General features: G+C 43.1%; 3 protein-coding genes and 1 non-coding gene across 7 annotated transcripts in view; 2 read left to right on the plus strand and 2 right to left on the minus strand.

Moving 5' to 3' along the window:
- KIF15 (kinesin family member 15) overlaps nt 1-4,845 on the minus strand; it is a 79,763-nt gene extending 74,918 nt beyond the window's left edge. The window contains exon 1 of one of the 3 annotated variants that reach the window (XM_072721100.1): nt 4,594-4,845. In XM_072721100.1, coding sequence (XP_072577201.1) covers nt 4,594-4,612 — 19 coding nt within the window. In that variant the 5' untranslated portion in view covers nt 4,613-4,845. The remainder of the gene's footprint in view (nt 1-4,593) is intronic. The other 2 variants (XM_072721101.1, XM_072721099.1) reach the window with 2 other exon arrangements.
- A 14-nt stretch (nt 4,846-4,859) lies between these two features.
- Nucleotides 4,860-13,198, plus strand: KIAA1143 (KIAA1143 ortholog). The gene is made up of 3 exons (XM_025989334.2): nt 4,860-5,035; nt 9,744-9,888; nt 10,555-13,198. Exons 1-3 carry the CDS (start codon nt 4,877-4,879, stop codon nt 10,767-10,769), a joined length of 519 nt encoding a protein of 172 aa, XP_025845119.1. The 5' UTR covers nt 4,860-4,876; the 3' UTR covers nt 10,770-13,198.
- On the plus strand, nt 12,686-12,792 carry LOC112913324 (U6 spliceosomal RNA). Its single transcript, XR_003233656.1, has one exon. It is a non-coding gene; the product is annotated as a U6 spliceosomal RNA (small nuclear RNA).
- Nucleotides 13,199-13,320: 122 nt separating the features above from the next.
- Nucleotides 13,321-24,500, minus strand: part of ZNF501 (zinc finger protein 501) — a 28,867-nt gene continuing 17,687 nt past the window's right edge. Inside the window, exons 1-2 of one of the 2 annotated variants that reach the window (XM_072721104.1) lie at nt 17,969-18,677; nt 13,321-14,764 (exon numbers count right to left, since the gene is read on the minus strand). In XM_072721104.1, the coding sequence (XP_072577205.1) occupies nt 13,638-14,453 (816 nt within the window). In that variant the 5' untranslated portion in view covers nt 14,454-14,764; nt 17,969-18,677 and the 3' untranslated portion in view covers nt 13,321-13,637. Of the gene's footprint in view, nt 14,765-17,968; nt 18,678-24,500 lie in introns of those variants that run through there. The other variant, XM_072721103.1, reaches the window with a different exon arrangement.

Here is a 24,500-nt window from a genome sequence, read left to right on the forward strand (position 1 = left end):
CCTTTGGCTCAGGGCACGATCCTGGAGACCCGGGATCGAATCCCACATCGGGCTCCTGGTGCATGGAGCCTGCTTCTCCCTCTGCCTGTGTCTCTGCCTCTCTCTCTCTCTCTCTCTCTCTGTGACTCTCGTAAATAAAAAAAATAATAATAATAAAATAAAATAAAATGAAATGTTTACTAAAGAAAGGAAAAAAGCTAAGTTAGTAAGCCAATAGTGAAATAAAACAAAAAAATTGCACAGAGGTAGATAGTTCTGCATTAAGATTTGTTGAGTTGGGATCCCTGGGTGGCGCAGCGGTTTGGCGCCTGCCTTTGGCCCAGGGCGCGATACTGGAGACCCGGGATCGAATCCCACGTCGGGCTCCCGGTGCATGGAGCCTGCTTCTCCCTCTGCCTATGTCTCTGCCTCTCTCTCTCTCTGTATGACTATCATAAATAAATAATAAAAAAAAATTAAAAAAAAAAAAAAAAGATTCGTTGAGTTCTGAGGCAATGCCATCACTGAGAAATGCTACCATTTGAACCCAGACATTCAGGATCCAGAGCTCACACTCTTAACCACCTCAGTATGCTGTATCTTAAGCAAAGGTTTATAAAAATCTATCACATAGCTGCTGTAAAATGTTGACACAAAGGTCCTTGATAGGCATTTGCTGTAAAATTCTTTTAGCTCTGAAGTCCTCAATCCATCTAACCTTAAAATATGATGAATATTTACAGCAGCTTTATTCATAATAACTCATCTAGAAACCCAAATGTACATCAAAGGAATAAACAAGTTGTGGCACACTGACATGATGGAACACTAAACAACAATGAAAAAGAATTAACTGCTGCTACAGCCAACAGATAAAACAGTGCTCAGACATAATATTTAGTAAAAAGCCAGAACAAAAAGAATAAATACTCTATCATTTACATGAAGTTCAAGAATAGGCAAAATTAGTCAATGGTGATAGAAATCAGTGTAGTTGTTAACTAAGAAGGAACACAGGGAACTTTCTGGGGCATAGGAACCATTCTATTTCTTGATCTTGGTGGCAGTGACAAAAGTGTATTCACATGTAAAAATTCATCGCATAGTAGTCTTAAGATTTATGTCCTTTGCTGGATGTATATTAATCCTCAAAAAAAAAAAATCCTCAACAAAACAGTAAAGTTTTAAAAGGGTCTTCCTGCAATCTTCCTTCCAAAAGATTGGGGACACCTGGGTGGCTCAGCAGTTTAGCACCTACCTTCAGTCCAGGGCGTGATCCTGGAGACCCAGGATCAAGTCCCACATCAGGCTCCCTGCATGGAGCCTGCTTCTCCCTCTGCCTGTGTCTCTACCCCTCTCTCTGTCTCTCATAAATAAATAAATAAAATCTTAAAACAAAACAAAACAAAAGTTGCTTTACTTATTCTGCAGTCCAGATAAATACCTATGGATCATTTGACCTGAAGGAGAATCTTCAACTCAATTTCATTGGGATTGTACTTCACATTCTCGTTTCTCTGATTTCACCATCAGCAACCCACGGTGCCAAAGGTGTCACAAAAAATAACCTTCATCGGCACAAAAGTTAAAGTCGTGGACAGCACCGGGTGAGTTCCCCAATTCCTGCGCCAAATCTCTGGACTGCTGGGAATGCAAGCAGCATTCACCTGGATGTCATCAACCTCAACGTTGCTAACAGACTACAAGGAACAAAAGAGATCCCCATGGAAAACCACCATTTTTTATACAGGGGAGTTGTGAATATCCTTGTTCCCACCACTTCTAGAAAATGATGTGCATAGACAAGACAGAGCCCTTTAATAGACAGCGACATATAAACGTTACTTTCCATTATGTGAACAAGATGCTCTAATTATACCACAGGTATCAAATCTTTTTTTTTTTTTTTAAGATTTTATTTATGAGGGATCCCTGGGTGGCGCAGTGGTTTAGCGCCTGCCTTTGGCCCAGGGCGCGATCCTGGAGACCCGGGATCGAATCCCACGTCGGGCTCCCGGTGCATGGAGCCTGCTTCTCCCTCTGCCTATGTCTCTGCCTCTCTCTCTCTCTCTGACTATCATAAATAAATAAAAATTTAAAAAAAAATTATTAAAAAAAAAAGATTTTATTTATGTATTCATGAAGAGACACAGAGAGAGGCCGAGATACAGGCAGAGGGAGAAGCAGGCTCCCTGCAGGGAGCCAGATGCAGGACAGGATCCCAGGACCACAGGGAAGGTAGACGCTCAACCACTGACCCACCCAGCAATCCCTCAATTCTCCTTAAGTCCAGATTTACAAAACAAAGACTGTGGTTGTGCACAAAGCCTAGCGAACATTTCAACCCAAACACATACCAATTTGTGTGCTAATATCCCCTGAATACTGAAAATGGCGATAGAAGAGAAACACTTTCCAGGATCCCTGGGTGGCTCAGCAGTTGGGCGCCTGCCTTTGGCCCAGGGTGTGATCCTGGCGGCCAGGGATTGAGTCCCACATGGAGCTACTGAAGAAACCCCACACTCCCACCCCCGTGAGTGGGACCAGGCCTAACCCTGAGGCAGCTCATCCAGGCGCCTCCCATGAATTCAAGCAACAAAAACATTCTGTTTTTCCGAGATAAGAAAACTATCCCCCACCCCACCCCACCCCCGCCCCGTCGCCCTGACTGGGAAAGTCCCTGAACATGGTCGTGTTGACCTTCAAAGAAATCAATCATGTCATAATCCGAATGCTATGCTACTCCCGCGGTTTTTTGCCTGTAATTGCTAATCGGGGCTCTGCCACCTCTGAGGCGGAGAGCCCATTTGCGCAAACGTCCAATAAACCCTCTTGCTTGTTGCATCTGCCTGTCTGGGGTCTGAGTCTCTGGGGCGTCCACCGGGACGCGTTGGCACCCGTGAGCCAGGGTCCAACACTCCCTGCGTGGAGCCTGCTTCTCCCTCTGCCTGTGTCTCTGCCTCTAGCTCTTTGTGTCTCTCGTGAATAAATAAATAAAATTAAAAAGGAGAGAGAGAGAGAGAGAAACACTTTAGACAGAAAGAGAGAGCACAGTGAGTAGGCAGTGAATGATGTGATGACCTAGAAAGTTAATGAAAGAAAAAATATATTATCAGAAGACAATTACAACTGACAGCTTGAAGCACCGACGTTGTTGGAAGTCTCATCAAAGCCCCAAACAAAATTCAGCTTCTTCAATCTTCTAACATAGGCCTCTCCTCATTAACATTCATATCATTCAGGGAGATCCATGTGTTAGCTCAAAATCAGCTTTAAAAAACAAGACTCCTGGGATCCCTGGGTGGCACAGCGGTTTGGCGCCTGCCTTTGGCCCCGGGTGCGATCCTGGAGACCCGGGATCGAATCCCACATTGGGTTCCCGGTGCATGGAGCCTGCTTCTCCCTCTGCCTGTGTCTCTGCCTGCCTCTCTCTCTCTCTCTCTCTCTCTCTCTGTGTGTGTGTGTGACTATCATAAATAAATAAAAATTTAAAATAAAAAAATAAAAATAAAAAACAAGACTCCTTAAAGGATTAGGCAATGTAAGAGATGAGGCACGTACACGGAAAGGCAAAAGACCAAGAAATCAGTGAAAATTACAGGGTTTATCAAAAGCAAATATTGGGGACGCCTGGACGGCCCAGTGATTGAGGGTCTGCCTTCCTCTAAGGTCGTGACCCCGGCGTCCTGAGATCGAGTCCCGCATCCGGCTTCCCGCAGACAGCATGCTTCTTTCTCCCTCTGCCTGTGTCTCTGCCTCTCTCTGTGTGTCTCTCATGAATAAATAAATAAAATCTTTAAAAAAAAAAAAAAAAAGGAAAAATTGGCAGTGCTCCTCTCCAAGAAAACAAGAAAACGAACAGGTCCCTTGAGAAGAAAATAGGGGGGATCCCTGGGTGGCGCAGCGGTTTGGCGCCTGCCTTTGGCCCAGGGCGCGATCCTGGAGACCCGGGATCGAATCCCACGTCGGGCTCCCGGTGCATGGAGCCTGCTTCTCCCTCTGCCTGTGTCTCTCCTCTCTCTCTCTCTCTCTCTCTCTCTCTCTCTCTGTGACATAAATAAATTTAAAAAAAATAAAAACATTAAAAAAAAAAAAGAAGAAGAAGAAGAAAATAGGGATTTGTGCTAATCCTGAGCTTATCTAAAGAGATTCTACAGCAGGCCCTTCTCCACAAGAGGAAGACGCGCTTGGGACAGAATCCCTTCTCCCCTTCAGGACTGCCAGGGATGTGGAAATACGCCGAAGGTGGTGAGGCCCTCCGGCAAGGGCACACAGACGGCCCCAGGCGGGACGCGGGAGCAGGGCAGCGACGAAACGGCAGAACGGAGGACGGAAGGACGAAACCAGCGGTGGCTGGGCGCCAGGCTCCTGGAGGAGGGCTCTCCGGGTCACTGCCCAGCCCAGGCGCCTACAACTGTGCCTGGCTCGTGCTGTGGGGCCAATACACGGAGAGAAGGAAAGACAGCTGTCTGTAGGAGGGACAGAGAGAGACGTCCCAGACGCTCGGCGCCGCTCAGTCCACTGCTGTCCCGCACGCTCAGCCGGGAAACCCGGGGCGGGGAGCCCCATCCTTTACTATATTTGGGACTCAGGAAGCCTGAGCCCCTTACTTACTTTTGCAGCCCGGCGCCATGGCGCCCTCACAGCTTGATCCCAAGACCAAAGCGGGGGATACTCCCACCTTCAGCCGCGGGCTCACAGCTTGATCCCAAGACCAAAGCGGGGGATACTCCCACCTTCAGCCGCGCAGCGCGCGGGGACTCTGCACGCTCAAGATGGCCGCAAATTTGAATTTGGCGCTCGGGCCGGACGTTGACGCCAGCAAGGAGGCCGCCATGTTGCCCGGCCTCTGGCGGGGGCGGGGACGACGTGACGTCACAAGCAGGCGCCGTCGCCAATGTACCATCTCCAGGCGGCGCCGGGAACCTGTGTTTCCCCCGAAGCAGCCATGAGCAAGAGGAACCAGGTTTCGTACGTGCGGCCAGCCGAGCCGGCGTTCCTGGCCCGCTTCAAGGAACGTGTCGGCTACAGGGAAGGGCCCACTGTGGAAACCAAGGTGAGCCCAGGCCAGTCGCGTGACCTCAGAAACCCGGGCCGCCCTGCCATTTCCAGGTTCTGTGTTGACTTGGAGGCCAGGCGCTGACAGGTCCCTCCGCCCACTTGCTCCCAGCCTCGATTCTGGGTGGGTCTCAGCCCCCAGGCTAGTCTTCTTCAATTACAGCCTCGTACGCCCGGGAGCCTGTCGTTTTTTCGTAGTGCTGTTGTATTCTTGAAAGTGACTTGATGCTGGTAAAGCGCTTCGTCCTTGGTAGATGGTTAAGAAAGATTCCTTTCCTCTCTTGTCTTATTCGCTGATCCCAAAACCTGTAGTTCGCAAGACGAGTAGTAGCTTAGTCCCGTTTTCCAGATAAAAGAAACCGAAGCCACTCGATCAAATGACCTGATGTCCTAGGCCTGAAAGTCTGAAGCATCTTTGGAAGAATGCCCTGGATCTGTTTTTATGCTTTGTTGTTTACTGCCTGCTTCCCCCCGCCACCCCATCTCCACCCCTCAAAGCATGTTTAAGAATATCCTGGATCTAAATAGAAGAGGAGCTTCAGGAAAGAGAAACACCTGAATAGTTTAGGGATGGGGATCCGTGGTAATCAACTTTTGAGTGCTCTCAGGCTAATTGGTTCACACCAGAACCTGCCCTGCTGCTTTCAATAGGAAGAGACTATTATGCTTAGGGGTTGTGTGGGGACATAGAGGATTCATTTAGCACTGTGTCTAGTGCTTTCACGAATACCCACTCCTCAAGTCATTTAGAGCTTTGTAAAGGAAACAAGATCGACTAATGTGAAATTACTCAACCCAGTGAGTATGTGCTAAGACCAGGCATTGTGCTAGGCTCTGAAAGGACAGAGAAATGAATCTCCAAAATACCATATTCTTTTAAAACTTTCCTGCCTGTCTCATCTCTGCCTTCACAGGTTACTACCTCTGTGAACCTCTTCAAAACTCCTCCAAAGCATTGCTTTTCCTGTTTATCTCTTCATGTTGTTCATATCTGTTATAGTCATCATTTTGCATTGCAACTACTTGCTCTCCTGTATATCATCATCACTAAATCAAACTCTCCAAGTTAGTATCTTAATCTTTCTGTGTTTTCCCAGCAGCTGGCATAGTGTCTGGCACCAGGTAGTAGATGACCATTTGTATTGACTATTGTCAGGGAAGACTTCACAGAGGAAGGGATAGTTAGATTGAATCTTGAGCATGGGTAGGACAGCAAGTAGAGATGGAAGGAAGGGTAGATAAAGGTATAAAGATGGTGAGTCGGTGGGGCACCTGGCTGGCTCAGTCAGTGTAGGATGTGACTCTTGATCTCAGGGTTGTAGGTTTGAGCCCTATACTAGGTGTAGAGACTGTTTAAAAATAAATTTTTTTTAAAAAGTGAGTCATGGACTGTGTGTAGAGATGATTGAGGAACTGGTTGAAGGGAGGCCACATGGCCTATTCAGTAGGCAACGAGGAGCGGTTTTTGGTTAGAGATAACATGATCAGAGAGTGACTGATTTCCCAGGACCCAAACCAGTAATGATGACAAAGAGGATGAGATTTGAAGAAAGAGACATAGATTTAGCAATGGGGAGAATATGAGACCTAATTTTATGGTTTGCTTGAGGTTCTTGTAATGATCATGTGTAAATAATTAACACCCTGAAGATTCTAGCTTGGAATGCTATTTTAAAACTTGGGGGAAAAAAAAAATAAAACTTGGGGAGAGGGCAGCCTCGGTGGCTCAGCGGTTTAGCACCGCCTTCGGCCCAGGGCGTGATCCTGGAGACCTGGGATCGAGTCCCAAATCAGGCTCCCTGCATGGAGCCTGCTTCTCCCTCTGCCTGTGCCTCTGCCTCTCTCTCTCTGTGCGTCTCTCATGAATGAATAAATAAAATATTTTTTTAAAAAAAAAGGAATGCCAAGTCTCCAAGTCTATAAATAAATAAATAAATAAATAAATACATACATACATACATACATACATAAATAAATAAATAAATAAATAAATAAATAAATAAATAAAACAAACAAACAAACTTGGGGAGAGGGGCACTTTCCAATTCATATCAATGATTTAGACTTCCCTAGTTAAGAGACTTTTCCATAAAGGGATACCCCATGTCTGTGGTTGAGAAACCAACCATACTCTTAGGTTGGCATTATAACCATTGTTCTAGTGATCTGTTAGCAAAAAGATAAGTTTCATGGGAAATAATTACATAATTGAGTTAAATTATCTTATTCACCATCTTGAGAATTAATTCAAGAGTGGCTTTGAGCAGCCACTGTTTCTTTTAAGATTTTATTTTTAAGTAATGTCTACACCCATTGTGGGCTTGAACTCAAAATCCCAAGATCAAGAGTCACATGCTCTATCAACTAAACCAGCCAGGCACCCCAGGAATGATTTTATTTCATTTTCCCATTTCCATGGTGAAAAATACTTATTTACTAGTTTGTGATGACTTATTGGAATCTTTCAAAAAAAAAAATAGGCAAAACCAATGAGTAATCTGTGCACTAACATAGATATTATTAAAGAGAATGCACTTGTGTCAAATGATTGAGCAGACTTGGGATATAGACAAAATGAATGAATGTGCCTGTGAGTGACTTCCCCACCGGGGCTTTAGGTAGTTCATCATTTTTCATCTTATTAGTCATTCATGAGTAAACCAACAAATACTCCTTGTATCATCCCTACTGTTTGTCAGGCTCTGTGTCTCTCAAAGGAGCTCACCTAGTGGTGAGCAGATAGAAAAATATTGATAACTCTGTTTGGCACATGCTCCCTATGAGCTATGCACAGTGTGAGAAAGAAGATGAGGCAACATTAGGAATGTACTTCTAAAAAATCTAAGTCTAGAAGGCAGCTCAAGTTGATGTGGACCAGGGGCCATGGGGTTTCTAGGCACTTGGAACTTGTTCAGAGATGGGAGGCAGGGGATCCCTGGGTGGCGCAGCGGTTTGGCACCTGCCTTTGGCCCAGGGCGCGATCCTGGAGACCCGAGATCGAATCCCAAGTCGGGCTCCCGGTGCATGGAGCCTGCTCCTCCCTCTGCCTGTGTCTCTGCCTCTCTCTCTCTCTGTGTGTGACTATCATAAATAAATAAAAATTTAAAAAAAAAAAAAACAGAGATGGGAGGCAGAGGAGCTAATATAATATGTTCATGGATCTGCAGTCTTCCAACCTGGCTGGTGTCCAGAGGCCGTGGGTGTGGTACAGAATAATGCTGTGTTCATAGGCCAGATCATGAGGGCTTTGTTGCCCTGTTTGGGGAGACAGGACTCTTGAGAGGTGGAGTAACAAGTTACTTGAATAATGTGTGGTGGGTATGCATTCCTTTCAACCCAGCATTTCCACTTCTAGGAATTTATCTTACATATAAGTTCACAAAAGTGAACAAAAACAAATGCATAGTAGAAAAAACTAAACAAAGCATAGTGGGAAAAAACTAGAAACAACTAAAATTTGTATTTACAGGGTACCGGTCAAATAAGCCATGAGATGACCACATACACAATTAAATACTAGGCAGTGATTTTTAAAATAGATAATTCCATATTAATAAATACGGAAGGTGTTATACAAAGTTTTTTTTTTTTTTTTTTGAGTAAAAAAGTTGGGGGAGAAGGGCTTGTGTGGTATCTGACTTTTTTTTTGAGAGAGAGATCAGAAGCAGAGGGGAGGGGCAGAGGGAGAGGGAAAAGCAGACTCTCCACTGAACAGGGAGCCTAAGGTAGAGGCTTAACCGACTGAGTCACCCAGGTATCCCAGTAGCTGACATTTTTTGAAAATCTGAATCAGGGATCCCTGGGTGGCGCAGCGGTTTGGCGCCTGCCTTTGGCCCAGGGCACGATCCTGGAGACCTGGGATCGAATCCCACATCAGGCTCCCGGTGCATGGAGCCTGCTTCTCCCTCTGCCTGTGTCTCTGCCTCTCTCTCTTTCTCTCTGTATGACTATCATAAATAAATAAAATAAAATTTAAAAAAAGATTAAAAAAAAAGAAAATCTGAATCAACTGGCCAAAGGTTACCACTTGTTACATGTATATAGTGAATACATGGTTTCTGTTGGTATTCTCTGTACTTCTTTATGTTTGGGAAATTTTATAAAGAAAAGAAATCAAGTGATGTAATATGTATAATATCCTGTTTATATACCAAATGTTTTCTATACTCCATATTTTTATACTATTAGAAAATAGCTGATAAGATGCCCACCAAACTGAAACTATTAGAAGGGAAGAAAGGTCATCAAAGGTGGAATAAAGACTGCCTTTTACTTGCTGCTTTCTGTACTTTGGTGTGGTTTTTTTTTTTTTTTTTTTTGTCAGACTTTGAGAAGAGATGGAAGTGAAAACAGTTGATGAAGAGCAGAGAGAACTGGTGTGATTTAGCATGCCCTGAGGAGGCTGGGAATGCTGGCAGTCCATGAAGCAGAGCCCCCCTACCCCCTACTTTGGGACCTGCAGGCTGGGGTCCTGCTGAGATGGAAATTAATCCCTTCTGGCAGGCACTGCCCAGTATAACTGGAAAGTAGACTTCTTCCCTAATGTGGCAAGGTTAGGCCCTTAAGAGTTACTTGAAAATTCATTACCAAATATATTTAGTGAATAAAGTTATCCTTGTCACTTATTAATCACAGTGTCTCACAGAGAACAGTTATATTTGGTTCAAGGTTAGCAGCTTCCATATTGTGTTTGTGTTTTCCCCTAGAGAACCCAGCTTCAGCTCCCAGATGAAGATGGTGATCATAGTGACAAAGAAGATGAACAGCCCCAAGTGGTGGTTTTAAAAAAGGGAGACCTGTCAGTTGAAGAAGTCATGAAAATTAAAGCAGAAATAAAAGCTGCCAAAGCAGGTATGTCTGGAAGTAATCTGGTTTTTCTAACCATGTAAGAAGCCTGGAATATGAAATTGTCTTATGTAATAATATGGAATGTTTGAAAGAGATAGTCCTAGGTTCAAACATTGGCTTTAACACACACCAGATGTGTAATCTTGAACAAGTTATTTCACCTCCGAGCCTTGGCAACCTCATCAGTAAAATGGGGACTATGTTACCTACTTTACTGAGTTGTTAGGAGTGCAAATCTAAATAAAAACATCCTGTTTAAAAAAAAAAAAAAAGGGTGGTTAGGTTTACAGATTAGTCAACAGAGGTGTATTTAATCAGTGCCTGAACCGTGGTATGCTACATGGTATAGTTTTCATTATTCCTGATATTTATTACATTGCTTTAAGTAAAAATGCTGGAGTTCCAAACAGTCACTTTTCATAATACTTAAAAATACAGCCTGATTGTAATTAATTGGGGACTGGCAATATGATGGAATACTTCAGGACGTGAGTTTTTATTAAAGGACTGCATGTTTTATGGGTATATAAGCTAGAAGCAGTGGAGAAGACCAGACTGAATTAACTCAGGACATCCTTAAAAACCACCTGAGATTTTCTTGCCATTTGACTCTCTAATAAAGACAAAATAATGAGAGAAGAAAGTTATTTAACTTTGTCTTTGCTGCAGATGAAGAACCAGCTGCAGTTGATGGAAGAATCATGTATCGGAAACCAGTCAAGCGTTCATCAGATGAAAAATACTCAGGTTTAACAGCAAGCTCAAAAAAGAGGAAGGCAAAGGAAGATGAAATAAATAATCAGGACTCAGTTAAAAAGAACTCACAAAAGCAAATAAAAAACAGTTCCCTCCTTTCTTTTGACAATGAAGATGAAACTGCATAAGTGTAAATATTTTGGACTTAGTCTTCAAGAGCTTATGGGGTGTTTTTTAAAGTGACTTTTTTTTTCTATTTAAAGATAATAAAGGTTCATTATAGAAAGTTCAGAGAATTCAGGAAAAATTTAGTATGATAAAAATTTTGTCTATCAATACTTCTTTGACATGATTCTAACTCTGTAGATAATAGCTACTATTAACATTTTGGAACTCCCACACATGGGGTATGTATGTATGTAAATTATATTTTTTAAACAAAATTAAGATTATATTGTATATGTTTTCTCTCCTGCCTCTCACATGACATTATAGTGTGAGCATTTTTCCAGATCAGTAATTCAGAAACTTAACGTAATTGCTACAGAGGATTTTGTCATTAAACAGAGCACCTATTGAATCTTCTTCATTAGCAGAAGCTCACTTTGAATGAGGATGATAATGTGCCTAGTTAAGAATAGTTCCCCAGCTCCTGCTAAAGGTAGCCATATAACAGCTCTGGCAATTTTAGAGATAAAAGTGGAACTTATACAAGTGAGGATCTAATACAAATGATCTTGATAGAAATAAGGATCTAATGTATAACATGGTGACTGTAGTTGATAACAAAAAGAGATATAAATAGAAGTCTTCTTAACAAAGCTACCAGGTGTTTGATATAAGAAAGCAGATCTGAAAAAAAAAAGAAAGAAAAAAAAAAAAAAGAAAGCAGGTCTGGCAAGCATGAAACTTTGTCCTTGCTACATCCTGCTACATTCCAGAGCACGTACATGAAACTTAGAGGAGTACTGGTGCCATTTTTTGCCCTAAGGAAGGCAGACCCTTTTTCTGGGTGGTACAGTGGAAAGATTCAAGGCACTTGGATCCTGATAGCATGCCTCAAGAAGCTGCTGCACCAGCTACGGATTCTGGACTTGATACATGAGAAGAGTGAACCAAAAGTTGTTGCTCAGTGGTACCACTTGCTGACACTTGAGAATTCAATGTCTCTTGCCCTCCTTTTCCCTTAAGAGGCCCTCTTTAGTGTTGTGCTCCTAGAATTTATTAGCCTTAAAAATAAAAGTCAGTTATTTTACCAGCAACATGGGTTTGAGAATAGTAGACAGTTGCAATTCAGGATATACAAGCTACTACAAAACCATAGGCAAGTCAGGAGAACAAGGAGGGGATTGCTCTTTTACTGAGGAAAGAAGGAATTTGGAGGAGTTGTGGTAAAATGTCCATTGGAGTATACTGGATGCTTGAAGTGGAACGCTTTTTCATTGGCTGAGTTGTGACAGTCTCATTGGCTAGGCTGTTGCCAAGCAAGGAGAAAAACCTTCCTTCTTCCTGCTGGTTAGTAAAGTAGGCTTCTTGTTAGGAATGCAAGGTATGGCTCTGTTGTTTCTGCAAAGGGCTGTACGGTGTGATATATGTGAGCTCCCCTCTCTGGCTTCCCAACTCCATTTTTAAGTGACATTTTCTTTATTCCGTTTCACAAATTTCCAAGCAAGTACAGCCACGTGCTAATGAACATGCTTATGGTTTCCTCTATTTCCACCCCTCTTTATAATTCTATAACTTCTCCTCACTGACCCCCTGCCCAACACACAAAAGTCCTGCAACATGAGTTTTTATTCAGTTAGTATCACCAAGACTTCCTTTTTCAGGGAAAGAGAGGTCTAGAGCTTGAAGTGAAATAAGGTCCAACAGCAGGAGGTATCAAATCAAAAAAAGCTCTTCAGGGTACCCAGCAGTATACTTCACAAGATCTGCTCAAATCCCAATAATTTCCTTTTTTCTCTAATTCAATCTGAATTTTCTTAAGAATAAACTGGTCTTAAATTGTATTCTTTTTAAATCTGGACATAGTTTAAATAAGTTTCTGTAGATTAAGCATGAAATCATGGCCCAATTTCAAGAATGTTTTTAAAAAATAAAACCAGTGCTCACTTTGGCAGCACATATACTAAAACTGGAACGATACAGAGAAGATTAGCATGGCCCCTGTGCAAGGATGACATGCAAATTCGTGAAGCGTTCCATATTTAAATATATATATATAAAATAAAACCAGGGGACACCTGGGTGGCTCAGTGGTTGAACATCTACTTTGGGCTCAAGTCATGATCCTGAGGTCCTGGGATTGAGTCCCACATTGGGCTCCCTGTAGGAAGCCTGCTTCTCCCTCTGCCTATGTCTCTGCCTCTCTCTCTGTGTGTCTCTCATGAATAAATAAAATCTTTAAAAAATAATAAGTAAAAATGGGGGACGTCTGGGTGGCTCAGTGGTTGAGTGTCTGCCTTTGGCTCAGGTCATGATCCCAGAGTCCTGGGATTGAGTCCTACATTGGGCTCCCCAGAGAGAGCCTGCTTTTCCCTCTGCCTATGTCTCTGCCTCTCTTTGTGTATCTCTCATGAATAAATAAATAAATCTTTAAAAAATAAAAAAATAAAAAGAATGTTTTTTTTGAAAATACATTAAGAACCAAAATCTAATGCTTAACTTTGCTTGTTTTCAGTAGCCAGATTTATATAATTTCTGGAACATCTATAACTCAAAACCAATTAATGGCAGTTATTTATTATATACAACTCATTTTATTCTCAAGATAACATTATACTTTTTTTTTTCCTCATTATACTTTTGAGGAGGATAGGGAAAACAGGCTCAGAGAGGATCTGGTCTTACACCCATTAAGTGGCAGAGAAGGCATCAAACTCAAGACTACCTAGTTCTGAGTCTGTTTTCTTAACTTTCAGGATGCTTTGTGTCTTGCTCCACATACAGAACATTCATCCCTGCTGAAGACTGAGTCTTAAAGTTCTAAGAATTTGGGGAGGGGGAGGAGATTGGCATTTTCATACAAATCTTTCCACAATGTTATATCTCAAATTTTATTCTCCAGCATGAAGTCTCTGGTGTCGAACAAGTGCTGAGCTGTGCCTGAAGGATTTCCCACATTCAACACATTCATAAGGTTTTTCTCCGGTGTGAATTCTGTAATGTTCACTAAGGTGTGCTTGTTTGCGGAAAGTTTTTTCACACTCACTACACTTGTAAAGTTTCTCTCCAGTGTGAGTTCTCTCATGCTCAACAAGGGAGGAGTTCTGAGTGAAGGCTTTACCACATTTAGTACATGTGTAAGGCTTCTCTCCTGAATGAATTCTCTGATGCTGCATGAGGCATGTACTCTGATTAAAGGCTTTCCCACATTCGTTACACTTATAAGGTTTATCTCCAGAATGACTTCTCTGGTGACGAGTAAGGCAAATGCTTTGACTAAAGGCTTTGCCACATTCGATGCATTTATACGGTTTCTCTCCAGTATGAATTCGCAGGTGTTTGATAAGGGATGGACTCTGACAAAAGGCTTTGCCACATTCCATGCATTTATAGGGTTTCTCTCCAGTATGAATTCTCAGATGCTGAACAAGGATTGCTTTTGTTTGAAAGGCTTTCTCGCATTCGATACATTTATACGGTTTCTCTCCTGTGTGAATTCTCAAATGTTGAGTAAGATTTGACTGTTTACGGAAACAAGTTCCACACTCACTACATATGTACGGCTTCTCTCCCGTGTGAATCCTCTGATGCTGGGTAAGAGATGATCTCTGAGTAAAGAATTTCCCACATTCACTACACTTTGAAGGTTTCTTCCGCATGTTATGACTCTGAGGGTTCATGTGCAGTGGAATCTGGCTGGAACTCATGCTGCTTGTAATACAAGGAATGTCTGTCCAGTAGTTTCAGGTTTAGAGGAAACTCTCTCCCAAAATCATGATATTTCCAAAGTGCTTTCTCAGAGATGATTATGGTTACAGTAACACTGTCCTGGGAAAGCTTTGGGTATATGAGTACATGAACTATCCTCTTGGGCATTCCTGCAGGATATGCCTTCTCCGCCTTCTTCAGCATGTGTCTTCACCTTCTCCAAATGCAAACCCCAGACAACCAGGTTCTCTGACACTCTACAGCTTCCACAAGTCATTTAACACTGTTGCATCAGGCTTGGTGTTCTTGCCTGAAAAAAAAAAAAAAAATCATGAAGGAAAATGTCCTGTATGAAGAACAAGGGACCTGCATTGTGGAATCTTGATTTTATCGTCTTCTCGATAATAGAGATGGATCACAATGACCTAGAGAAAAGATTAGATATTAGGGAGAAGAGATTAAGTAGTGACAGGTCTTGGGAAATCTATAAAATTCCCTATTGTGATTGTGGAACACTTAAATACTAAAAAATGAATCCAGGTAATTTAGGATTATCCAGAGTGATAAACAGTAGGATGTGAAAGGGATGAGCATACTAATCTTGGGTAAATTCATGTTAGGGAAAATTACTACCTACCTACAGTCTCTACTCCTCAAAAAATAGGTGAAAAGTAACTATATTTTCTTAGGTTGCCTGTAAGCAATATCTTGTTCATGCCATTTGAGAAAGTACAAGCTTACATAATTGTCTAGGGACACTCAATTTCTCTTTAAGATTTCAAAGGTGTGCCTGGATGGCTCAGTTCAGTAAGTATCCAACTCTTGGTTTTGGCTCAGGTCATGATCTCAGGGTCCTGGGATCGAGCCCCATGTTGGGCTCTCTGTGCTCAGTGGGGAGTCTTCTTCAGATTCTCTCTCATCCTCTCCTCTGCTGCTCCCCCCTTCTCTTTCTAAAAATAAATAATTCTTTAAAAGATTTTATTTATTCATGAGAGACACGGAGGGAGAGCCAGAGACAAAGGCAGAGGGAGAAGCAGGCTCCCTACAGGGAGCATGATGTGAGACTCAATCCCAGGATCTCAGGATCATAATTTGAGCCAAAGGCAGATGCTCAACCAGTGAGCCACCCAGGTACCCCTTAAATATTATTTAAAAAAAAAAAAAGGCTTTCCAAGTTGTAACTTCTACTAGGTCGATCACACTAATCCTTCCTATACACTCACTTTAATGGGTGTCTTTTTGGACCTCTCTCTCCAAAATATTCAGCATCTGTAGCTCTCTCCCTAGGACCATCTGGAAGATCTTTAGGTTTGAAAATAGAGCCCTGCTTACTAAAAATAAAATATTGTTTTGTTTGAAGAAAAATAGGATGGGTTGGTCCTTGGGGAAGAGATTCCTATTGGACAGTAACTTGACTATAGCATGATGGTCCAGAATCTGGCCCTCACCTTTGACACTAATGAAATGCTTCAGAATCTGATGTATACTAATCATATTCACAAGGTGATGTAGAAAACAGTCACTTTGCTGATCTACAGTGAAAAATATATATGCTCAATGTCCAGCTGGTTGACACATTCTCTCCACTATAGAAAAACTGTATAAGAACCAAATCATAAAAAAAAAAAGTCATTGAGGACACTCCTTAGAATTGGAGAAAGAGAAATACTTAGATGATCTCAATGGCATCAGACTTTGAAACCCTGATGCTCTGAATAAGGGCACACAGAATCTGAGAGCAGATACTTAGGTGCCACACATCAGAAACATCTTCCCTGAATAGTGCCAGAGACACTGACACATTCTTATTCTCTAAGGCCCCTGTTCACTTTAGTTTTTTAATATAAATTATACATGAATATATCCTCACTTTAAATATTTAGATAATACAGAAAGATGAAGGATAAATTAGTCATTTTTTTCTCACCATCCCACCCTACTCAAACCCATTTCCTTCCTTATTTTTATTTATTTATTTATTGTTTTTATTCATGAGAGACACAGAGACAGGCAGAGGGAGAAGCAGGCTTCATGCAAGGAGCCCGACGCAGGATTCAATCCGGGTCTCCAGGATTACGCCCCAGGTCAAAGGCGCTAAACTGCTGAGCCACCCAGACCCATTTCCTTCCTAATTAACATTAACTCTAGAGTATATTCTTTCAGTCTTTTTTTTTTTTTTAAGATTTTTATCTATTCATGAGAAACACACAGAAAGAGAGGCAAAGACACAGGCAGAGGGAGAAGCAGGCTCCCGCAAGGAACCCGATGTGAGACTCAATCCCAGATCCCAGGATCACACCCTGAGCCAAAGGCAGATGCTCAACCATTGAGCTACCCAATCATCCCTTTTCAGTCTTTTTTCTACGCATTTTATTCTCTCTACATAGATAAAATTGTTCTATAGGTTCTATTGTGCTATTGCTTTTTTCTTTTTACACTAAAGAATGTTTCTTCAAAATCATTTCTTGTTAGTACATATGGGTCTACCCTAAGAGTTAGTTGGTATACACTGGTATCTCTGCACTAACTGTTTACAGTCAGAGACTGATCTGATTGGGTAGTACTGTACCGCATTGGTTGCTAAATATATTGAATATTTTTCCTGAACATAGCTATCTTTATTTTTTGTGTACTTCCAGTACAGATACACTGTATATAAAATTTAATGCCAGGTGGTTTAAACAGCTAAACATAAAACCAAAACTCTAACCACACTTTCATTTCCTTTATTTTTATTGTCTCAGAAAGTGTTGTTGTTTTACTACACAAAGAATGCATACACATTCTAAAAAAACAGTCCACAAAGGAAATTACTTGAAATCCTATCACCTAGTGAAAATACACTTGGTTTTTTGACAGCCTTTTCTTTTAGCCATCTCTCAATGCATGTACACAAACACATACACATATATTATGCCTACATATTAAACTAAACTGAGTTTGTCAGCCATAAACAGTCACAGTCTATTCATAGAGTTCCTATAGCCTAAGAATCCAGTTCATACAATACTGTTCTTACTGAATTTAACAAATTCCCAAGCTCCATGTTGCCTTCTGATGCCCCATAATAATGGAAGTTGCTATTACTTAGGCTCTTGTTCCAGAGTCAGGAGCCCATTCATATTCTTTGAGGACACACTTAAACCACTTTTGTGATGAGTCTTCCAGTAATTTACTACCAGTTTTCCCATATCTGACTGCTACACCATTAAGACATGATAGTTCAGTGAGTAGCTACCAGGTAACTGTAGCTATTCTTGCTACAGTTTAAGTACATGTGATATAAAATTAGTATATTATCTGATCTGTCCAAAACAATTACTCTATTGCCTGCTTCCACAACGGGCCATAATCAGTCTGATTTTAATAAGATGGGGCCATTTCTGAGTGGTTCTGTGTTTTCAGTCTGCAGTGTTTAGGTGTAGTGGTCACTGGTGGGTCGTCTCACAATAGCTCTGCCACCACTTGTGAATGAACACCCCCATCCTGGGCTCTCTAGTTAGATTTCACTTACCCAGAGATAAGCCGTTAGGAACACAAACAACACTGGTTTGTCTTCTGGGGCCTTCTCTTGAGGGAGGGCAGGCATCTGAGGCATGGAGGGAGAGGAAAAAGCACCCATAAATTGTAAGCCTACTTCCTTCTTATTCTGAACTCAGAGGAACTCAGGAATAGCCAATCCCTAGCCAAATAACTATTTTAAGTCTGAATGAAGAATCAGAACAGTATCACCAATGCGGCACCTGGGTGGTACAGGTGGGCAAGTGGTTGACTCTTGGTTTTGGCTCAGGTCATGATTTCAGAGTGGTGAAATCAAGCCCCACATCGAGTTCCAAGCTCAGCATGGAGTCTCCTTAAGACTTTCAATCCCTCTCCCTCTGCCCTTCCTCCTACAGGCAAATGCACATGCTCACTCTCTAAAAAGTCTTTTTTAAAAAGTATCACCAATGACCAAAATCAGTAAGTGGGTAGTCCTCCAAGAGACCTGACACTGCACAAAGAAAGAGAGCAGGTCCTCCTAAGAACTATCCTCAAGTAAAAATACCTCCACAAGGGATCCCTGGGTGGCGCAGCGGTTTGGCGCCTGCCTTTGGCCCAGGGCGCGATCCTGGAGACCCGGGATCGAATCCCACATCAGGCTCCCGGTGCATGGAGCCTGCTTCTCCCTCTGCCTATGTCTCTGCCTCCCTCTCTCTCTCTCTCTCTCTCTCTGTGACTATCATAAATAAATAAAAATTAAAAAAAAAATACCTCCACAAGAGAGAAAGTTGGATCCAAAGGCCCCTCCCCAAACCTACTGGAAAAGCCATTGACTTCAAAAGTCAAAAACTGGGAACATGGTAGAGGGCATTAGAATAAACGCTGGCCTGAGTCAAGAAGTCTGCATTCTAGTCAGGGCTTTGCTACTGACCTAAAGTTAGTCACTCACTCAGTCTTATCTGTGAATTGAAAGTGGAAAACTAGTACCAACATTCTGTAATCCTTTGATTCTAAAAACACATGGGGAAAGAGCAAAAACCTCAAGTCCAGTCCATCTTTGATTGAGGCTGGTTATTCATTTATTTGAAAAATACTAACTGCACAGGTACTCTGTCAGAGAATAGGCCGAGTCAACAGCAAGGAAACTCCCCTACAGTTATCTTACCAGAATCAGAGGTAGAGGAATTTCAGGAAAATAAGACTGCATTTAGTCAGACAGCACGTAGAAGAAAGGACAGGGGGAGTCTTTTGGAAGATGTTAAGGACCCCTCCTGGGAAGAAAGCTTTTAAGAACTCCTTCTGGGGGATCCCTGGGTGGCGCAGCGGTTTGGCGCCTGCCTTTGGCCCAGGGCGCGATCCTGGAGACCCGGGATCGAATCCCACATCAGGCTCCCGGTGCATGGAGCCTGCTTCTCCCTCTGCCTGTGTCTCTGCCTCTCTCTCTCTCTCTCACTGTGTGCCTATCATAAAAAAAAAAAAAAAAAAAAAAAAAAAAAAACCTCCTTCTGAATGGGGAGGAAAGAACAGTGTATTAAGTCAGGGATCTGGGAACCCCTGGGTGGCGCAGCGGTTTGGCGCCTGCCTTTGGCCCAGGGCGCGATCCTGGAGACCCGGGATCGAATCCCACGTCGGGCTCCCTGTGCATGGAGCCTGTGTCTCTGCCTCTCTCTCTCTCTGTGACTATCATAAATTAAAAAAAAAAAAAAAAAGTCAGGGATCTGGTGACCAGTCTAATCCATCCCAATCCACTAGCACCCCCTATCTGAGACTGAACAAACTACTACTTTTTAAACGTACTAACGAATATTCAACTCAAATGTGAACCACTACACTTCTCATAGGTGGGTAATTTTTTTTTTTATTTGCAAAGCCTTTTCTCCTTTTCGTTCTCAAAGAATTTCACATACCTCTACTGCAGCACTTTCTACTGTTTTGATGCTCTGATTATATTTGTCTTCCTCTGCTAAACCTGAAGTATGGCGTGGACTGAAGTATGGCCAGGACTCGGTTTGAATCCCTGCTCTACCATATATGAGCAAATGATAGTGGGAAGTTACTTAACCCTTTCGAGGTCATTTCTCAGACGTCATATAGACTAAATAATGACTTTATAGGGTTGTGATGATGCATGAATGAGTTAATACATGGGAAGCCTTTAGAAAAAAGCCTTCAGTAGTACCTGCTGTTAAAGTCTTGGGTCTATATGTCCTCACAGGTACCTATTTTGTTGCTATGAGAGGAGATTAAAAGCTTAAAGGAAGTTGATAACTCTCGCATATACTCATTCTACCCGCTCGACTTTGTCAAGTGGCAAAGCAAGAAACAGCACTGGCTTCTGGAAATCAGAGAACTGAAGGAATCAGAAGTTCGCTTCGTCCCCGAAGTACATACGAAGGGTACCCAGGTCTCCCGATGCCCAGAACAGGGCTCTCGAACAGGCTTCGCCTTTCTCTCTTCAGGACCCCGCGGCACCCGACCCCTCCTCCAAGGGTCTCCGCGCGAGGAAGAGGCGCTGCGGCGGGCCGGCCCCGGCTCCGAGGGAGGGGCGACGACAAAACCGTCGCAGCTGCGCACCGCCGACTCGACGCGCACGGCGCTGCCTGCGACACCTGGCGGCACCTTGCAGCCAGCGCCCGCCGCGCCGGGCCCGCGTGACGTCAGCAGTCCGCGCCGCGGTCAGACCCCTGTGGTCTCCTCTCTAGGAAGGCGGGAGCGGCTCCCTCTCGGTGCTTCCTCCCCGGCCCAGAGCTGGGGGGGGGGGGGGGGGGGCGGGGTTCAGCCGGACACCGGAGCCCCAGCTGCAGAAACAGCCGTAAACCCACCTCACCGCGCTCCTTCCCAGAGTAAGGAAACCGAACCGAAGAGACTGCTGGCCTGGACCACAAGGCGCTTTTACTGCTCATTCTGCAACTTGCCTTATCTTCCTAAAAACTCTTCCGTGTCCCTGACTTTTGGAGGGCTTCTCAAAGCTGGCTTCAACTTTTCTTACATTCTCACCTGCCAGAAAACTGGCCTCCTCACAGGCACCCCAAGCACCCTCTGCTTTAGGATCTTTGTTCAACAGTTGGCCCTAAGAACATTAGAACTCTGTTTTCAGGTCAAGTCCCTGATTTTCAGCGTGCAAACTTGGGCAAGTTATTTACTTCTCTGTAGCTGTTTCCTGACTTATAGAACAGAAATAATAATGGCACCGCATTTCAGGTTACCATGAGGATTAAATGAGGTTAATATATGTAATTACTACCACTAAAAAAATTCAGTAGGGGATCCCTGGGTGGCTCAGTCGTTTGGCGCCTGCCTCCAGCCCAGGGCGTGATCCTGGAGTCCAGGGATCGAGTCCCACGTCTGGCTCCTGCATGGAGACTGCTTCTCCTTCTGCTTGTGTCTCTGCCTCTCTCTCCCTCTCTCTGTGTATCTCATGAATAAATAAAATCTTAAAAAAAAATGTTTGTCCTATCATGCTCCACAGATTCCATGCTCCACAGATTCCAGCTCGTCCTCTTTGTTCTGCATTGGCTTCACGGGACCTTGCCAGCCTTCAAGGCCCTCATCACCACTGCTGCAAAATTTCATATCTTACTGAGACTTCCTCCGGAAATACTTGCACATACAGGCTCCTCATGACTGTATTCCTGAGATGAAGGCATGGGTGGCAGGGCACCTGATACACTTACAGGCATTCTTACTGATGTGCAAGCTCTGGGAAATACAGTTGTCTACTGTACAATCCATAGGGGGCACTCAATAAACACTGGAAAAAAATGAATGAGATGCAATAGAGAAGTTATCTGCTTAAATTTCCAGACTGGCTGTTTTACCTTTAGGAGGCTGAAATTAGGAGTGAAGATGTGGGATCCCTGGGTGGCACAGCGGTTTGGCGCCTGCCTTTGGCCCAGGGCGCGATCCTAGAGACCCGGGATCAAATCCCACGTCGGGCTCCCGGTGCATGGAGCCTGCTTCTCCCTCTGCCTGTGTCTCTGCCTCTCTCTCTCTCTCTGTGTGTGTGACTATCATAAATAAATAAAAATTAAAAAAAAAAAAAAGGAGTGAAGATGCCCCAGACTAAGGCCATCACTAACCCTGTTCAGCTAAAAAAGGATCCTTTGTAGAACTGTCAGCTGACATGCCAGGGAACAATAATGTTGAGTTCCTCTTACTTTTTACCAAGTGTCACATTCTCAGCACTTCTTTGGAATCAAGTAGCAAGTTCTCTGCCACCTCCACCCCCAGCCCTCTGCACAAGCCCTACCTAACATCCCACAGGTCAGAAAGCCTAGGCCTAATCACTTTTTCCCCGTTTAAGCTTCAAAGAATCTAAGTCAGCAGGCTCTGCTGTGTAGGAACTAACTCCGGAATGGAGTACCATAGAGCAATTTACCAGAAACATGAATCTGTGGCTTAATACAATTTGGGCTAAGCTTCCTTCAATGAGGTGGAAAATGGAGTGGGGGGTGGGCAGGGGAAGAGTGGCTACCAAAAACTTTCCACAAAAGTGACCTTAGCTTTGCAGTGGTCATTAGCTCAAGGGCAGTGAAAATTAAAGCCACCTGGGGTAAAAGCTAGACTTCTGTATTATGTAGGCAGAAAGGTGAAATCAAAATGTAAAACCAATGTACTTCTCACACTTATACACAGGAAGGTCTGTAGGCAACAAAAAAAAGCTTTTTGATCTAAAATAAGCTCCCAGGGGAGCCTGGCTGGCTCAGTTGATAGAGCATGTGACTAGTCATCTCTGGGTTGTGAGTTTGAGCCCCATGTTGGTATAGAGATTACTTTAAAATATTAAAATGAGCTCCTCCCATCCCCACAAGCAGGCCAAAATTGAAGTCCTATGTGGTCAGCTCTATAATAATTATAACTAAAGAGGCATCATGGAACAGAGGTATGACTAATAAAGAGAAATCTGAAGGAAAAGTGAAAAAGGACATGGGAGTTTAAATTCCACTTGACACTTACTAGCTATGTGACTTTGGGCAAGACCATCCACCTTTCTGTTTTCTCTACTGTTGCTCTGAGGATATGATGTGGCCTCATCCCATGTTCTTCTGAAATCACAGAATACATTTCAGCACACTGAGAATAAGCAACACTTCGCAGTTCTTTATCATCTGGAGCCAGGTAAAGCCATGAATTCAGGAAATGCTTCCAGATTAGAATTGCTAAACTCAAAAGCTCTCCTGCCAGACCAGCAACACTATTCAACTCCTACTTCCTATTTCAGGGATATTCCAGCTGACATAGTTGTACTTCTACAGCTGCAAGCATTTGCCTCTTCCTGTAGACCCTGACATCAACATATCTGTAAGTACTTTGCTAAACTGTGATGGGACATTTAAATGGCTAATTTGTAACAAAACAACCTTATAACAAGGGTTGTTTTTTTTTTTTCTTGCTACAAAATATTACTTTTTCTTAAGGGACCCCCTGATTAATATAAGGACACAATCTGTATCTTTGGGAAAGATTCAGAATTCTTGCACCTGGCAAACACTTCAGTGGCATACTCATACTCTGCACACCACCTTTTGCTGGCAACTGTGGACCTAAGTCACACTCTGCAGGTAGGCATGGAGGAATCTCTGACTCAAAATTTTAATTGAGCTCAACAAATATTTACTAATCACAAGGAAGTGCCAGAGACTGTGGATACAAAGATGAATAAATAAATATCACATGGCTCCTGCTCTAACATCTGATAGTTCAGTGGGGAGAGGAAGGTTTGTACACAAGCCATTACAATGCAACATGATAAATAAAATGAAGATACAAAATGCAGAAATACAAAATATGTGAGGTCAGAGACAGCTTCAAAGGAGATGTTGCATGAGCACATTCACAAGTGGCACAAAATCAGGCAGCCTGGGTGGCTCAGCACTTTATTGCCATCTTCAGCCCAGGGTGTGGTCCTGGACATCCGGCTCCCTGCGTGGAGCCTGCTTCTCCCTTTACCTGTGTCTGTGCCTCTCTCTCTGTCTCTCGTGAATAAATAAATAAAATCTTAAAAAAAAAAAAAAAAAGCGACACAAAAGCTTTCCAGGCAAGCAGAATTAAGGAAGGAAATTGAGGCAATAGGAATAGTATATGCAAAAGGTGCCAAAGATGAGTCCAGCAATGATGTGGAATCACAGGAATTTGTACTGTGAAACAGCATGCAATGCAGGGAAGGCAGCTGAGTGTGATAGCATAGGCATTGCCCAGTGGAGGAGCTTCAGATATCTCTTAAGGGGCTAGGATATTTTGCGGTAACAGTAGAGCAGCCAGCTGTGTCTTACAAATACCATCCAGAAAAATTTGTGAAAGACAGCCTTGGGCAAGCAACTGTAAGACTGATTGTGAAAATAAGAAAATGGTCTAGAAAATAGACTTGGGAATGAACTAAAATGATAGCAATGGAGATGGCTCCTAGATTTAGGAGATGGAAGCAGGATACAGTAGTTGCTTGGATGTGATGACTGAGCAAAAGACTGACCAAGAGCAATTCCATGATTTGGGACTGGAGTGACTGGCATGTGACTGGCCAGCAACTGGACCAACAACTGGGAGGAAACTAGGAGCAAATATTTGCA

The sequence above is a fragment of the Vulpes vulpes genome, chromosome 9 (genome assembly GCF_048418805.1).
Source record: "Vulpes vulpes isolate BD-2025 chromosome 9, VulVul3, whole genome shotgun sequence".
Taxonomy (NCBI): domain Eukaryota; kingdom Metazoa; phylum Chordata; class Mammalia; order Carnivora; family Canidae; genus Vulpes; species Vulpes vulpes.

Bases quoted from the DNA above. Each gene is read 5' to 3' on its own strand.
- KIAA1143 (XM_025989334.2), top strand. From the start codon at position 4,877: ATGTACCATCTCCAGGCGGCGCCGGGAACCTGTGTTTCCCCCGAAGCA. The intron at 5,036-9,743 runs GTGAGCCCAGGC...GTTTTCCCCTAG, and splicing joins GGCCCACTGTGGAAACCAAG to AGAACCCAGCTTCAGCTCCC. The intron at 9,889-10,554 runs GTATGTCTGGAA...TCTTTGCTGCAG, and splicing joins AATAAAAGCTGCCAAAGCAG to ATGAAGAACCAGCTGCAGTT.